General features: G+C 34.5%; 1 protein-coding gene across 2 annotated transcripts in view; it reads left to right on the top strand.

Moving 5' to 3' along the window:
* The window catches only part of TAFA2 (TAFA chemokine like family member 2), a 193,462-nt gene extending 176,798 nt beyond the window's left edge, over positions 1–16,664 (top strand). The window contains exons 5-6 of one of the 2 annotated variants that reach the window (XR_005818324.1): positions 5,735–5,975; positions 13,162–16,664. Coding sequence is in view for 1 of the 2 variants with exons in the window: in XM_040552121.1 (XP_040408055.1) it covers positions 13,162–13,173 (12 nt within the window). In the remaining variant the exon portion in view is untranslated. The remainder of the gene's footprint in view (positions 1–5,734; positions 5,976–13,161) is intronic. The other variant, XM_040552121.1, reaches the window with a different exon arrangement.
* The last annotated feature ends 1,738 nt before the right edge of the window (positions 16,665–18,402 follow it).

The raw sequence follows: 18,402 nt of genomic DNA, 5'->3' as shown, positions 1-18,402 counted from the left end.
TTTTTGAGCAGGTACACTGTACAAATCATGAAAAATGAAATCTTTTGCAATCTTTTCATCATACTCATAGTATTAGTAATATATGTATATATGTTATGGTATATACATTTTTATGAGGAGATAGTTTTCCGTAAGGTAAGACTGCAGCTAACATCCATTGTAAAGAAGTATTTTAACTTCTCCAGAACCTGAAAATTAATGGAATTAATGTGAAATCAAATGAAAATATTTTGCCACTGCCAAAGAAAAAACACAAATGGATTCAGTTGCATGTCATTAATTAAATAATTGCTGATTTTTGCAAGCATTACTTTCTTCCACGTGGGAATCCTCCAATCCGTCAGTCCAGCTGAGAGGTTTTCTGCCTTTGTCCCAAAAGATTCTACTTGTGATTTTTTTTCTTCTTCTTCTTCTTCTTCTTTTTTTTTTTTTTTTTTTTTTTTTCTCCCCAGTTTTTCCTTTGCTGGCATATTTGAGCAAACTAACCTCACGTCTGAAGAATAATTTTCTGCCTCTGTGATGCAAAGTAAGAATGAGTTCTGAAAGCTGTATGTAAATTACTGGTTTTCTCCACTACTCTACAAAGTAGAAAAGGTCTGACACCAAAATCAAAGATGTTTCCATGCTCATTTGCAGTTTCCTTGCCCTTTCAGAGCTGTGCAGAGGATATTCTTTGAATATCTAGCAGTCCTTTTAAACTTTCATGGGAAATCTTTGTCATCGTCTAGTACCTCATAAGTTACCATATAGGAAGATGATTCTCAAATGCCAGTATGATACGAGTCATGCTGGGATGCTCTAAAACTAGTGCCCTTCCTTGTCTCATCCTCCTTTTTGGTTTGTGAGGGCTTTGGATCATTTCTGCAAGTCAGAAACATTGCATTTCAGCTCAGAGGGATGAGAGTATTCTGAAACTTGGCATTACATACTAAAATAGCTGCAGGCAGAAGTCTTGCCTCTATATGGCAGAGGCTTCACGAACTATACGTCACTGATCATCTGTAGAAATGATGTGAGGGGTGGAAAGGTGGCCCCCAACTGTCCAAAAGGTATTACTTTCAATTCTCCCAAATCTCATAATTTTCTTGAGGTATTTCTTTACTCATTTGGACTATTTATAGAAAACCTCATATGTTCTACCCTGTTTCAGATATGCTTTTCTGCCTTCTAATAGTCAGAAGGAAATAGATAGTAATGAATACCAATTAGAGAAAGTGTCATACAAAGCATTATACACAGTCATCTTGTGGAGTAGTGAAAAGCTCTCAAACCATTTGGAATCAGATTATTATTATTACAGTAATGAAGATAGTCCTGTCCTATCAAAGAAGAATTCAAATTTAAGCAAAAAATGTATTTAAGGCATGAATAAGTGAAAGACTGATCTCTAGGACTAAATTAAAAAAAAAAAAAAGAAGAGGAACAACATCAAATTTATTTCCATAAGAATTTCAAAATTGTTCATGTTTTCATAGCTTATCATTTACTCCTTCTTCCACCTTAATGAAGATCATGTTCATCTGAGGAAAAACACTACTGCTGTACATAGAGAAAAGACTCCAAAGGACTTTATATGTTCTAAAAGTAGATGTTGGGCCTTCTTCTACTGCTTTCTTATACATCATTAGCATGTACAGATGATTTAGTCTCAGAAACTACAGTCCTAATGACTATCATCAAACACCTTCCATATCTGCAGTGAGAAATGTCACAGAGCTCTAAAGTGGAGATTTGGGGTAAAGCTATGAAATATCCAGTTCACCATGACTTCTTTGTATCATGTGACCATATGACCTGTAGCATTATGTTGGCAAGACCTCTAAAACCAGAAGTGAACATGTGTCTCCCAGTTTATGAAGATGGATATGATATCAAGTGAACAATGAATTGTGTCTAAACAACCTGTATCTATACACTCAGTACAAATAGAAGATTCAAGAATTTTAATGGAGCTTCATATTTTAAGAGGTCCAAAACATCTGTGCCTCTTCAGGTTTAAGAATACCAGGAAATATTTTACTAATGCTAGAAAGAAGAACAACAGCTTTTTCCTGCATCTTGAATTCAAGCTTTGTGGCTCAGCAACACATCCCTGCTAGAAGACCAAAGGATTTACCTCTGCTTGTTCTTTTACTAACTTTGGCAAATGCACTGAAAAATCACAGAAGTTGTTCTAGAATTTTGAGATCCCTCTCTCCTGCCTTGTTTTTAGAGTGATATTGGAAAAGAAAAGCATCATCTTCAAGGTATCTTTCTAATTCCAGTTGCCAATAATTATTGTTCAATATTATGTACAAAAAAGGAACAAGAAACTTTTTTCTAGAATGCAACTTGTCATCTTTGAAGCTGATGACTTGCAAAGGCAATTTATTCTGGACAGTCATTCAAGAGATTACTATTCAAGAGTCCTTTTTATCTCTCTTGACCTTAAATCACAGCATTGCTTCTTACATTCCAGAAGTTTTTGAGCCTTTCAAAAGTCTTTCCTTCTTTACTTGAGATTTTAGAATGCTGGTAACTAATTGTGATTAGTTACTCTGATTCATTCATACTTATCTTGTCTTGGGTTGTGTACTAGTCAGGAGATAATGAGAAGACATGGGTATGAGAACTGTCCAGGTTCTTTAAGAAACACAAATTAAATGGAATACCAAAGCAGGTTCTTAGTTAAATTTATAGAGTTTGTCTTTTCCTTAGACAGAATATAACTTTTCTGCGTACTATGAAGTCCAAAAAATAGTATTAAGGTGATCCCCAGTACACACGAGTTATAGAAAGTTGTAACTTTCACTTGGAAATTTCCATAATACTCAAGAAAATATTTCTGCTCAGTTCATGAGTGATGACAGTAACTTGCATCAGTTTATCTCGAGTTTGGAAAAATGCCAGGGAAGACCATCAAAGCCATCATTTTCTGAAATTAATATCAACATGATATGCTATCTGCTTCCAAGAATGTCACAGAAACTTGTGACTTGTACATGTCAGAATTGCAAAAGAATGACAGTGAAATTTGTTGTCTACACACTACTTCAAGCATGGATGGTAAATTCGCTTTGTTTTGTGCTTTACGTATTTATTTACCTTATTTAAATCAACAATAGTGGTTTCTCTTTTTCATTCTTTTTCTCTAATGACCAAGATGACTACGATAATTAGTTGGGAATGAGCAACCATAACTCTGACTACTTCCTAGTGAACCAGACTTTACATATTTTTCCCTAGGCAGTGAGAGATCATACTAATTGTTCATCTATGACAGCTTTTAGGTGAAAAGCCTTTCAATCTTCACTTTTCCTGCTTCTATTAAGACTTCTATTAAGGGTGATAGGGATTTTTCTGTTATCCTTTAAATCTGCCACCTTTCTTCTGTTTCTTACCTGTATTAGAATGATAGTGTGATGGGTACTCATACTGGAGAAAGGTAAAATTAGATTCCCTTAAAATAATTTTATATTCTCTAGATGGGTACCCACTACTCTGTCAGCACCCACTACTTTGCCTAAAATTTCTCTGAACATGGGAAAGTCTCTTCATTTGGAGATTCTAAATGGATAGAAAAAGAGAGGAAAATGATCAAAGTGTTTCAAGTTGATGACTGATTCATTGTTTTTAAACATTTTTTTTTTCCTGCCTGGATATTGCTCTGCTGTTTTCTAACTTGTTTTTTAGTTGTCTTATATTCCCTCAGCTGTGGCAGTATTCGTGGAGCCAAATGTGAGTGCACTACCTCAAAATGCCAGCAGTGGAAGCTGGTAATCAAGTGGGGAAAAATCACCAAAGGAATCTCTGACGCTTGGGACAAAGGCAGAAAACACATCAGTACTGCACTAGCAGAGCAGCAGGTACCCTCATAGAGAAGATAAAATTACAGGTAAGGAAATAATTTATGTTTCTGTTTTGATCTCATCCAAATGGCTTATTGTCCATTCAAAATCCCTGGAAAAATAACACACCTAGGGATAACACATTACTGGGGATAATTTGAAATTGAGTCTTACCCAATTTCTGGAAAAATACATTACAAGTTGGAAATACATTTTACCTATTACGCAATTTAAAACCTGAACTTTTTTTTTTTTTTTTTTTTTTTTTTTTTTTTTAGTATTAGAATATTAGTTTGTTAGAGGTTTCCCTTTCCAGTCAAGAAAGTAGGCATTTCTTTAGGTTAGTGAGGTAAGATTAGTGAAAGACAGAAAAACTCTGTTTCCATCTCTGCTTTTCCCTTCACTTTTCTCATAGTTGGTATGGTAGTATGATTCTTTATAATGCTTCAGTTTGCCTATCTGTTAAAAAGAATGAGTTTATTTTTATCTTCCATTTGAGGTGACTAGATGGTGTAAAAGAGAAGAAAATTACATTTATTTAATTAATTGTCTTGCAGTCTTTTATGCCACCATGCCGCAGTCCCACTATGGAGTTGTGATCACCACAAAAACCACAAGAGGATATATCCTTGTCTGAATTACAACAGTTATTATCTGTTACAGAAAGTAAAATAAGGTTTATGTTTAAGTCTTCTTTCAATATAAAACTGTTGCCTGTAAATGAAAAATTTTGTGAAGTTATAAGAATTTTAACATAAACTTGATTTCTCTGCTGAGTTATAGAATCATTGAGAAAGTTTATTTATTTGCATTGTAGGGGCACTATTTTTTTGAAAAAATAATAATGAAATACATTTGAAAAACTAATGAATTAAATTTATCCTTGACATAACTCATATGTCTTCATCAGTTATACACTATGATAATTGTCCCAGTGAGTTGTATCAATTATGTTGATTTTGTAAACTCTCAGGTTCAAGGAAATATAAATCCAGAGCCATATTTACTTGTTTTATAGTATTTAAGTGTGTACAGATTTTATTAAATGAACATGCTATCCAAGTTATGAGTTTAAGATTGTAATAGAGGTTTCAAATGATCTACAGCAGGACATTTAAGTTTAAAGACATAAAAGAAAAAAGAAAAAAAAAGAAGAAAATAATTATCTGTTGTAAGCATTGTTTAAAGAAATTTAGGTGACTTTTTGAGGTATTGTGTACCCCTTTTCAGAAGAAATCTTTATCAGCAGGTCCAAAAACTATCTCAAATATCTAGATCGGGAAGTAGCTGCCTGAATTGAATAACATGATTTGAAATGTGAAAAGTCATCTGTTCTTGTATGATGTTTCCTGTAGCTTAATAACCATAGAAATGACTATAAGTAGAGTTCTCAGAATTATCAATTTTTTCAAACTTTATACTTTTATATATATATATATATATATATATATATATATATATATATATATGGGAAGAACACACTCAAATCTTTCATTTAAAAGAAAACACATTCTGATGTTATGCCTCTTTTCTGTGTCACAGGTCTATTCATGGACTTATTTTCATATACCTTTTCAATTACTGTTTTATAATAGTTAAGAATTGCTGATATGCTTGCAAAAGTGAGAACCAATGCTACCTATCCACTTCTATTTGATTTTGGTGACAAATCAGTGAGTTTGAATTTGAGTATCTTTAAACCTTTTTCTTTGAGATTATTGTTATTGTTTGGGGTATTTTTTGAGACCATGCTCCTTTGCTAAGTGAATTTACTCTGGTTCTGAAATGTTTTTTCCTGTCTTTCTGCACTTTTACTTATAAGTTAAAGAAAATTCCATCTAACCCAGTTTTGTTTTCTATAACTAATTCCATAATAGTGTAGTACTTGACATGTGTTTGTTTCTTAGGCAAACGTGTAAAACTCTTCCAGTCCGAATGGAGAAGTAGAGAAAGGAGGTTTCTGCTGTGCCTGATGACAATTTTTGATTTTTCCACACACACAAAATATTCTGGCTCCACGTTGGAGCACTAGTTGCACTAGTCTTGGTCGGATTCTAAGGAAGGGCCAGAACGTTCGTTGAGGAATAAAGAGTCAAACCACTCCAGAAAATGTGTTCCAGCCCTGGTTTATTACTCACAGAGCAGCAGGTGTGTACAAATACAGGTTTACACAGTATTAACAGGAACTGTTGTACCTTACTCTTCATTGTAGTTACTGAGTTTGCTACAGATGCCCAGGAATCATTGCCTATTTGGGCAGAACTCCAGGAGGGTGGTTGTGCTGTTCAGCAGCTCCAGTGCATCAGTCAGATGCTTTTGAGAGCCTTTAAACATCTTTCTTCACTCCCTCTCCTTTCAAAGGTAGATCCAATTGATGAATGTGTGTTTCTCACTCTCATAGGAAAGCATGAAAAGAGAACAGTGCTTAAAAAGGAAGTACTTCTTGGTACATTCAGCTAGGTGGTGCTTCATAGTTGAAAGTTCAGTATTTCATATTGGATTACTTAGAATTTAGAAAAAGATGGGAAAGGGGATTTCTACTATATCCCTAAGATATAGTAGATGTTGTCTGTTTAATCTTAAAACCACGCTTAAGATGAAGAACTTGGTTGTTTTCAGAAATGTATGCCATGCTCTAAACCACTTTACTTCTACCTATTTTTCCAGACCTAGCTGTAAGATCATTTGGCACATGCTTAGTATACGTGGAGCAGCTGGAAAGCTCAATTTACATGTGAAAGCCCTTTTAGTTTTCCTTATAATTTTTAACAATGATTGTCTAGGTCTGCATTTTTTAACCCCCAAAATTTCCAGCTGAAATCATTAAGAGTATTGGAAATGAAATATTTGTATCATGAAATACAGAATTATACTTCAAATGGCATGGTGTGCAATGAGTTTTCAATATTTTGTTTCTTTCTAATGGACAGTCCTAAGCATGAGAATTATCACAAATGCAATTCTGATTAGTCACAGTGTAATAAAAGCACGAAAGAATTAAGAACTTTAGAGTCTGGTACTTATCAAAGCCATTAACAACTTTGGGGCCGTTTATCTCTACTGGGAAATGCCCTGTTTAATTAACAAAATGAGCTAGAGGTGTTTGCCAAAGGACATACCTGAGGATCTAGAATTCTAAAGTGCTCTGTTACAGGCTTTCAAACATGTTTAGACACACTTTTCAAACTGCAGTGCCTAAAATAAACTTGAGAGAAACAATTAATGTTTTTGAGTCTTGATATCAAAAGATAGGTATGGCTGAAGTATTAAGGGGCAGGAATAAAACATTTGAAGACTTGAAAAAATGTCTATCAATACTTTACGCTCACTGAAGGTAAATGAATTCATATAGTTGTCATTACATATGTTTTCAAAACTGCTCAGAAATGACTCAAATTTTGCCTCTTGTCATTAACCCAAGCCAAATAATGGTCTGTGATGTTGAAACAACAACCTGTTTCAGAATGCTCAGTTCTCTGCTGCAGTTACTTTATCAAACATACCCCTGAAATATGGCTGAACCACTTTAACTATTGTCAGACTTTTGAAATGGTTCCTTATGCCTCCAGAAATTATCATAGACACCCAAATCCACACCTATCTACTGTTAAGTGCATATTTTTGCCCTATTGCAAAAATATCCTTAACAGCTCTTTTTGTCCAGCTTCACCATTAATTAGAAAATAAATTACAGGATTTGCATGCTGCGAGGAAATTGTGAGCCTGTTCTTTGTTTACATTTGCTAAGTACTTTTGAGTATCACGGGTACAAGGTAGCACCTTCCAAGTTTAGAATGTTGATCTGTTTCAGGAAATAAACATGCACAAATTGCAATGCAAATTGTCACTTGCCTTCATAAGCCACATATGAATAACAGTGCATGACAAACACTGTATGGATTTTGAAGTCACAGGAATTAGTAGGCTTCCATCTGTTCAAAATATTCATTTCCATCCTGGACTTTCATTTGTAGAGGGCATAAGAGGAAAAAAATCCGTTGACAGATACTTGTTTCTGGTTATATGGGCACTTCTGGGCATTTTAATATTAATATTAAGCTTTCACTACCAAAACAAGTTGTTTCTGTCATGGAAAAATATGACTGATATAACTCTCTTCAAGTCTATTCTGTTTTAGGAAATATTTGCTAAAGAATTATTTTTTTTCTGACTCTGTTTTACTGATTTTTGGGTGCTTCTTTATGTTCAGTATGAGAAAGAATATAAAAATAAGGACACAAGATACATCAAAATGAACTGCATAAAAATAAGGGCTTTCTTGGTACATGATCTCTGTCTAATCTCCAAGACGTGTCTTGGAGAACAATCCATAGCTAGGCATTCTCATAATGTGTTGCTTTCTTAAAAAAAATTATTTAAGGGATTCTTGTGACATTCCCTGTATTTAGCTTGTCTCATGTTGTCCATTAAATATATTTGGGAGAACCTTTTTATTTTTTAAGAAATACCCCCACCATTTTTGTTTTCCATGGTCTTTTAAAATTTTGCAGAAGAATGCTATGGGTGCCAAGATGGCTTTTCTTTGCCTCATGAAATTACACTTCGCACAGGGGTAGCTATTCATTGTTAAAAATATGTGATTTTGTTTCTCTGTATTACATATCTGAAAAAGAAGAAGAAGATAGCTTGACAATTCCTGAGTGTACTCAGACAACATACAGGCTATGACCATATGCATAATCCTATACTATACGGTTGATGGAACAATTCTGATTAAAAAGGAAACAAACAAACAAACAAACAAACAACCCCTCACACACAATAAAACACTACTAAGTTCTTCCTGTCTCTTACATTTATTTATATTCTTTGGCTAAAATCCAGAACAGAGGGTCCATCATACTACTGAATCATATTAGGGTTGCAAAAGCACCCATAGATGTCAAGTTCCTAACTTTTAAGCGCTGAATTTACAAACTCATGAGTTTGTTTTAATTTAGATTTTGTGTATAGTCTGTGGTAAACATATAAAAAAAATTGATAGAGCTGCCATTCAAAAAATTAGTAATGTAAAAAGGTGTGTTATGAAATATTCCAGCATATACTGACATCAACATATCTATTTTCTTCTAACAATTATTTAAAAAATAATAATTAATTTCATGCCTCATTTGCATGTATGTGCTATTATGTAGTTAGAAAATATGTTATGATAAATTTATTTCTATAAGAAATAAAAGATTTGTGCTATGCCTAATTGTGACCCTGTAACTTTGATGCTTGTGTGTATGACAGTTAGGAAAAGTGCTTTCCTATTTCAAGAACATTCACTCAGTCATTCTTTACATCCTATAATCTTGATTAAAAGTATCAGGCTTTTTTTTTTTTTTTTTTTATGGAAATCTATTCTGATGAAAGATAAGGTGTTATCTGCTGGATTTCACAAGTGAGGACATTTTTCACATGTTGTCAGCAGCACTGGAATGGAGGCTGTCCAGAAGACCTCCTGAGCTGGTAGCTTTTCTAATGTGCTGCGTTTGAGATCACTTCATTTCTGGTCCATTCTGGGTTACACTGGCAAATATGTCTTACTGGAAGATTGAATCTGTTCGGAAAATTTAGTGAGCAGAAGAAATGTGGAAAAATTCTGTTATATTTATTTATATATTTTTGTTTTAAAATAAAACGAGTTCACATACAATTACAACCAATTTACAGCGGCCACTCACTAATTTAAATTAAAAGTCTGCAACAGCAAAGTAATTATATTTTAAATGTACATTTAGCACAAGAAAGTGAAGAGAGTCTAATGTATTGTATTTGTGATATAACAACCGTGTGAAAAATATATTAGCATAAAAGGAGTAATTATGTTCCAAGATCAAACAAATTAATTCAAATCAATACCTAGGATGCTTAAAGTTCTAAGTACTTTATTTATTTATTTATTTATTTATTTTTTATTTGTGTTGTTAAGCAGCAGCAAAGTTAATATTCGTACATATTAATTATCAACTGAAAAATTGATTTGCACCCATTCACTGTGTTACAGTTCTCTTAGAATTTTAGAGATCAGACATACCAGTCTCAGTCCCTCTTTCGTTTTAAAGACCTTTGGCACAATACCTTGCTTCCTAGCTACTCAAACCAAACAGCTTTTACTTTGTCCAAAATTAAGCATTTCTGGGAATAACATCACTAGATATTAGCTAAAATTTCCCTTCTTCTCTATGAAATTTCCTTTAACATCTGAGAGGTCTCTTCTCTCCTTAAAGTGTATGGACTTATAAGTTCCATTAATGGTAATGGCAGATGTGTATTTGCTTATAACAGGTATTACCTTACTACTAGAGGCCAATGCAGACCACTATGTGTGTGTTACTCAGAGTAGCAATGTATGAACTGTACATTAAGGAAGAAAAAAAAAAAAAGGAGGGCAAGTGGAATAATAAAAATTCTGTTAAGGTGTTACGTTAAAAACTCCAATTACGTAATTGTAAAATCTAGGAATACACAGCTTGACTTCCTGTGCTGTTTGTATAAACAAGATGACCTTTGTATAGTGTTAGACACCTGATGTAAAGCAGAGATTTGAATGGTTATCAGATTTTTTTTTTCTTTACATCAGCTGTTTATCCTATGCAGTAGTGTTTGTTGCTTGTATAGGGATATTTTCACAATACAATTGTAGAGCTAAATGCAGGGAGCAAATAGGCCTGCAGATTATGATTTTAATGTGTTTCACTCTGTCTTCAGTGACTGAAGAGGACACATTTAGACTTTCAAACAGCCATGTGACTGAGCAGTCATATATGTCTGAAATTACTCTTTCTGCTAGCTACCCATACCTTAGAGCATACATTGGTAGAGCTGGATGTTATAGAAATAATAATGGTTGAGGCTGGGATCTGGTCCAACCTTCCATTCAAGCAGGGGCACCTAGAGCAGGCTGCACAGGACAATGTTCAGGCAGCTTTTAAATGTCTCCACAACCTTGGACAGCCTGCTCCTGTGCTCAGTCACCTTCAGAGTGAAAAAGCGTTATCTCAAGTTCAAAGGGAACCTCCTGTGTTTCAGTTCTTGTCCTGGCACGGGGCACCACAGAAAAGATCCTGGCTCTCTTCACCCTCCATTTTCGCCCTCCCATTAGGTATTTATATATATGGACAGGATTGCACCCTGAGCCTCCTCTTCTCCGGGCTGAACGGGCCCAACTCTCCCAGCCTCTCCAAGGACTGGTGCTTCTGTCCCTTGATCATCTTGATGGCCCTACATTGGACTCTGTCCTATATGTGCATGATTCTCTGCTTGGGGGGCCCTGAACTGGACACAGCCCTCCAAGTGTGGCCTCACCAGTGCTGAGAAAAGAAGAGCACCTCCCTTGACTTTGCTTAATACAGCTCAGGTTACCATTAGCCTTCTTTGCTAGAAGTGCACATTGCTGGCTCATGAGCAACTTGGTCTCAAAAGAGAACTGTTATTCCCTCTTTTCAATAACAAATATTTACTCTGTGTGTATGTAGGCAGAACAGATAATTCAACTGAGTTGCTGTGACTGTGCCTGTCCAGTTATGCCTCTGAGGAAACCTTCCTCTGGTTCTGCTTAGTTTCTGGTCTACTATGTGGTGCAGAAATGTAAGGTGCTTTGACCCTGCATCTACATGGCCTTTCTGGGATTCTCACATCATTTTATCTATCTTTGGTGTGCTTTGCATCAGCTGATTTACCAATTTTTTTTTTATATATATCTATATTTATATGTCAAGTGAAGTGAATAAAATTCCACCTGCAGATAAGATCAAACTGCATATTTTACATTATATATCTCAGTGGCACCTGGGTCCATGAGTAGAATTCCAGCTTATTACAGCAACACACACACACAAAACCCCAAACAAAACAAAGCAAAACACAAAACAACTACCAAAGCAAGCAAGCAAACAAGCAAACAAAGAAAAAAACCCACCCACCCAACCAACCAAAAAAAAACAATAAGATGCTGTGTCAGCCTTTTGAGCTTTGTTACAGGGCATAGAAATATGTTGCTTGACTTTTAAATTAATTCTTAATTATTTATTCAGGCAATCTTCCACTATAGAAAGGCTCACATGAGGCAGTTTCCAACAGCAAGAACAAAAAAGAAGAACAATGAAATAAATTAACTCCTGTATAATAAAACCCACATAGCACAATTTTATTATGGCCTCCCTAAATGCAGTTCCTAAGGAAAAAACTTAATGAAGGCAAACTGAAGTAATGAACTCCTAGAACAATCCTTTTAATATTCTGCTCCATGTTCTCTGCAGAGCTGATGAGAGGTGTATGCAAACAGTTTTGCTGAGGGCAAAAGAATGTTTCATCATTAAGGAGCATGACCCTTCTCTCTGAGATCAAAATGAAGAGCATATGCCCTTTGATGTCCTAAAGTGTTATTGTGACCGATCCAATTGGGTTGCTCATCACAAGTTGGAATGTTGTCCCCTAACACTACTAGATATTAAAATGTTATGTGATCATTAATTGTACCCACTGACACAGCAGAAATATTCCTCAATGTTATGTTTCTTTGATATGATGGATTTATTTATTTATTTGTTTGTTTGTTTGTTTGTTTTTTCATTCAGTGTTTTAAATCCTAACCAGACACAGGAAAAGTCCAATTACTGTGAAATGCTTTGCCTTCCTCTCTTTCTCTGTGAGCCTTCTGTTCCACTCTTGTTTCACGCTAGGCTGGGTGAAACCACTCTAAGTGAACTCCTTGATAGCTATTTTCTACCTTGCATATATCAAGATATATCTATCTTTTGTTTACGTATGCATGGTTTTTGTTCTGTTTCACCACTAAGTGGTTATTGCTTGCTAAAATATATTTAGCACTTAACAGAACATTGCGTTTTCAAGTAGCATGCAAAGAATGGTAGAATACATCTTGAATATCAGTCACTGTTATACTTAATGGCTAACATTTTAAAAGCATTTTTGTTACCATGCAGTTCTAACCCTGAAAAGGATGAACAAGATATGGAAAGTTTCCATAAAACCAATGCTTTAACATTTGTGGGTTGATGATTTGGGACCTTCAGACTTTCTTTTCCATTATATTTTTATGTATGGTCACATTTTGGTTTCTCCTTGTCAGGTCCAACTCCAAAAAAACACTTAAACACACATTTTAACTTGGGGAGAATCCAAGTCTAATATAATTGGGAATTATTCACTTATTTAAAAACAATTGAAAGTCCTTTTCTGGATAGAGATCTTATTTTTCAGTCTCAGTTTCCAGTACTTCAGAAGTAGATTCTCTATGTACATTTTGATTTTCTGATTTTTTTTTCTTTTTCTTTTCTTTTTTTTTTTTTTTTCTTCTTTACAGGTAACCCGATAGCTAAAGACAAATCAAGTCAGTCTCAAGGCTGATAACATTAAATGCCACACATAGGAATTTCATTCCTCCAGGCAATCGTTGAAGTGAAATTTTATACTGCTGGGGTTTATCCTTCAGAATCAATGAGAACCTGGTTTGTGATCAGCAACAGCCTTGAGATCAAAACTACAGGAAAGTTATTTTGAACTTCTGTGTCACAAAGATTTCAATGGCTTGAACTGTATACACTTGTAAAATTGCACTTGCTGAGGAATTTGCAGCTGTAACCTCAAGAGGTGATATTCAAAATGTGCAGAAAAGCAGCAATCATTCGGATTCTCCATTCCAGACCAGTGACTTCATCACCCTGATGAAACCAACCTCCGAAATGTATTGGTTCCTTCTCTTTAAAATGATCCCTGGTCCACCATTCAGATTGCTGGTGGGACTGCACACTGCTTTAATTAAATTTCCGTTGCAGAATTTGTCCTCTGGCATGGCGCAGTTTTAGACATTTTTATCTGTATTCTAATCTTGGAGCTCTGAAGGGTACATATTTCAACATCTTGAAGTTGCTTTTGTTATAGGAATGGAAATATATATCCACTGTTAATAATTATTGTTGACAAGTAATAGTTATCGGAATACATCAGTCATATTAGAATGTATAGTCAGGTTGACATGTTTCCCTAAGGCTAACCAACTACTGCAGCTCTTTGGCAGTTAAAAAAGTAGTGGTCAAAACTCAATTACCACTTCCATTATAAGGCATTTTATAACTTTAAAATATACATTTCAATTTAGTTTGAAGGAAATGAGTGTTCCTGTACTTTACTTTCCTAACCTTTAATTCATTGAAATTCATGGTAAGCAGTGAAAGACAGTATTTCATCCCTTTTTGTAAAGGTAGGCAGGGTTGTAAATGAGGTTTGCAATTATGAAATTAGATGGTAATCATTCAGAATTTGTCTCTTTTTATTAAAAAATAAAATCTCTTGCTTGAAACTAAGTACTGTTGGATGCTTATGTAGACGTCTGCTCACTCTCTTTGGTATAAAGGAAAAAAGTCCTAGTGCCCTCCCAGATTCACAGTTCATGAGTATTTTGCTTGCTTACTGTCATCCAATTCATACCTGATCCATGCCAAAATCACATTTACTTTTTTTTTTTTTTTTAATTTTCCATTTCAGTAGCAATTTTTTGAACTTTGTGATGTGCTAGTACATGAAAAATAATCCTCAATATTTAAAGGCCTTAAGCGTCTATGAGCTTTTTACTAAGTTATTACAGAATGTATAATTTTATACTCCATTTAATGTATATTGTACCATCTGTAATATTGATCGAACAGAAATTTGGCAATTCCTTTTAGTGACACTACCTAAGCACGCTGGCTTACAGAGTAAGGGAGTTCTGACTGTATGCTTTGGTGCATTAAGTGAAAACCACACACACTTAGTGGTAGGCAAAATATATATAGGGTCAAGCTTATTTAAAAGTCCTGTGTGGTTACCAGACTCCCAGAAAAAAGAGAGAAACAATTTTATCATTACAAGCCATTGACATGGCTAGGTAGTTTTATATTAAGTTCCATGATGGATGAACACCCTGGAGTGCTCTGCCTCTCACGGAATCCCCTGCTGTTCCCAAACCATTTCATTACCTCTGTTGTATTACTGCACAGGAGAGTTAAATAAAATAAATGATTGTTTGGAATAAAATTGAGGAGTATATTCTATCATTCTGCTGAAAAATAATCAGAAATGTTGTCAGAGAAAGATATTCTTTTCTGATTAAATTTTAATTAGGATAAACTGTAGCAGCAACTAGGTATCTCAGTATGTTAGGATGGATTAATATTGTATGGATTTGTGCTAGCAGGTGCAGGACAGAAGGTAGCATCTTAAAAAGATTGAGACAGTACAAAGTATAAATGTGCTATTTTGTGAAATCTGAATATGGCCTGTCTTTGGTCAAAAATCTGCATCTTGCTTCTCAGTATTTGTTTTATTTGGTTCTTTGTTCTTAAACCAACATTGAAAATACTGTATTATATACAAGTGTAACACATGCATATCAATAAGTGAAAATAAATGGATTTTCAAATATACTGAATAGATTATCTACAGTAGATTACTGTTGTGAATATTCATGACAAGTGAATAAAATTGTGATATAAAATAGAGTAACCTACATGGATGTTCGCTTTGAAGATCTATTCTGTTTACCCGTGTAACAAAATTATTTTGTTTAATGAGTAGGAATCTCAAGGGTTATATTAATTCTTTATTTCTTCAGTAGGGCTGGGCATATCTCCCACCACTTTGAAAGGTCCTTCTCCAAAGGAAGTTGATCAAATGCAACTGTTCTAGCATTATCATGGGGAATTCAAGTGAGCATATTGTTGTTTTCAGACAAGATTGAATACAACTATTGTTTCTTTTTTTTTTTTCCCCCCAGAAAATTCATGAAAAATTCTAATTTATGCCTTTTCAGTATCAACATAACATGGTAGATATTCTTGAAATGGTAATGTTTCAGTTTAATTTGTTGAACTGTTAAAAAACAATCAAACCAGTTCAACACTGATCTCTGGTGGTCCATCTCAGAGCAAGCTGGAAAGCTCAGATGTCCATAGTGTCTGTTTTAGTAGACAGTGTCTGTCTTTGGACAGAGTATGTGTGACTAGATACATTGTGAGTATTCATATCGTAGGAATCTGGAGATTAATTCTGCTTCAATTTATTTTATGTTTTATTCCTTATATTCTACTTCCTAGATTATTTGATGTACCCAGCTTCATCTGATGACAAAGATGATCAGGCATAATAATCAGAGGAAAATCCATGTTACCTTTCGAATTTAGTAATCTTCAAGAGCTCTGAATCATAGGAGATTATGTGGTCTCAGTCTGCAGTTCCATATGGCAATGCACTCTCAGGGAAAGAAAATTCACTGCTTTGTTCAAGCTTTTTGAAATGACATGCATTAGATTAGTTCAACTAAACAAAAAGGAAATCTTGATACGAGTCTTAATGAAAAAATTTCCAAAATGGATCTAGTAAATATAAAATAGGGCTTAAAAAACATTAAAAAAAATCTGCATCAGATAGGTGTGTACTGAAACTAAAATTGTATTATAAAGCTTGATATTTTGTTAGGTTTCATAAAAATCTAAGCAGTTTTGTTGTTGTTGTTGTTGTAGTTTTTTCCACATTATGATTGTATGGCTGGCTTTTATAGCTATCCAGATAATGCATGGATGTCTGTAACAACAAAAAAGAAAAATGTGATTGGCATCCTTTTCTGTTGATTTACTGCCTCCTCCTTCATGCCCTGAATTTTACAAATCTGTTGTTAACCAAGATATTGACAAGGGAAAGGAACGTAGTTTTGGGCTATAACAGCAACGTTGCCGTAATCTCTAGTTTCTTTCTGCCAATAGATAGATAGCTCTATAAAAAAACATGTCACACCTGAACAATCTGATGTCACTAAATGATTTCTCATGGTTTCAGTGGTATTAAATGGAATAATGAGAATTACCTAATCACTTGGTTATTCTTAATAACACAGTTTGTGTCCTGAAAAACTTTTATTTTTTTATAGCATGAGAAAATATTTCCAAATTATATCTTTGAACTTGTTTCCATAAGAGGTTACATAATTTTCAGCTACCACTTTACAGTCGGTCACTGCAAATATTTCAGAAAAAAGGTCTTCTATGGCTGGCTGTTTTGAATCTTCTGTATTCATATGAACTTGTTATGTGGTGATTACAAGAGGTAGTATATAAAAAGGCAGAATTATCCACAACTTTATTTTGACAGGTGATGACAAGTGTTTCCAACATCTGTTAATCCAAAACTAACTTAAGACCATCTGGCAGGAGGACCATTGCTAGTAACATCTGGGAACTATTTTATAAGGAAATGATTCACTTCTTTGTCAGACTTCTGTGAGTGGGATGCCAGGCTAGGCAAAACCATTGTAGCATGTTTTCATCACCAGAGATGCAGGTTATGGGATGTGGATTCTGCATACTGTTAGCATCATGTAGAAGTCCAGGCTGGGGCTTTGTGTGATGGTGGCAGAAGGTCCTTTGGTCTGTTCTCCACAGTGGTAGAAAAGGTCTGTCTTCTGCCTCCAGGATTTGCTCCAAAACCAGACCAAATAAATGTCATGGTGCCTTGGTGATTCCAGCCAGTTTTGGAAAAGGCCTTCAGCTGGAGTTGAGAGTGTTCATCATTTTGCTCAGAAAATTCTGAATGAGCAAGTTTATTAAAGTTCATGTGCCTATTGAGGTTAATGATTAAACAGCCTTCCCTCTATTTTCAGTTCCTCCTTGCTACCACACAGGTAATGGTATGTGGCAATGGGAAGAGAAATCCATTTATTCCTTGCTCATATATTTTCTTGACTAAATATCACTAATCAAATCACTATTAGCTGTGACTGAACATATAGACTTGAAATATAGCTGTTTTTTTTTGCTCTGAAAACATTTATTGCCCAACCAAGTTCAAGAAATAGCTTCTGTAATAGAAGTATTATTGCCATATGTAACCCTCACTGTTAAAATTCCATATTAAAATCCTTACATTATGTTTATATTCATAATTATAAAATTCTATTAAGATTTTCTACAACAACAGAGCTATTCTCTCCCCCCTATACCCTAATGACGCTGTAGTTTGTGATTTATGGCTTGCCTTAAATTACTGCAACTGCACCGTGGGAAAAAACATATGTAAAAATTCTGATATTACCTGTACTGCTGAGACAACACAAGTTTTATCTTGGAAATGATGAGTAGGTGGAGTTTCAAGTTTATCCCATATCAGCATATTGTTTGTTTCTCTTGATGTCTTTTCTCCTTACTGTTAGAACAAACATGATAAAAACTGATTTTAAATTCTCCTGCCTTTTGTCTTAGTGTTTAGATTTCATATCAAGAACTTACAAAATGTATACTGGTTGCTCTAGTTACTATGTTTCTATATAAAGGAGTTTTTCTTTTGTCTTCTTCTCTCTTTATGATTAATCCTGGGTGCCTTGCCAATATTTGGGTGTACAAAGTATAACTCTTCCTATTACTGATTTAGAGTTTGAGTCTCTTTTGTTTTGTTCTTTTTATTTTTGTTCAGACATTTTCTCCTTAGCTGGGATCCATTCAATTCTTACAAAACTACCACAATGAAGATAAAAAATTCCTTTATAAATAGTGTCCTGGAAATGAACACAGGCTCT

The sequence above is a fragment of the Cygnus olor genome, chromosome 1 (assembly GCF_009769625.2).
Source record: "Cygnus olor isolate bCygOlo1 chromosome 1, bCygOlo1.pri.v2, whole genome shotgun sequence".
Lineage (NCBI taxonomy): Eukaryota > Metazoa > Chordata > Aves > Anseriformes > Anatidae > Cygnus > Cygnus olor.
The sequence above is the reverse complement of the archived record's forward strand: the minus strand, read 5'-3'. Positions and strand labels throughout refer to the sequence as shown.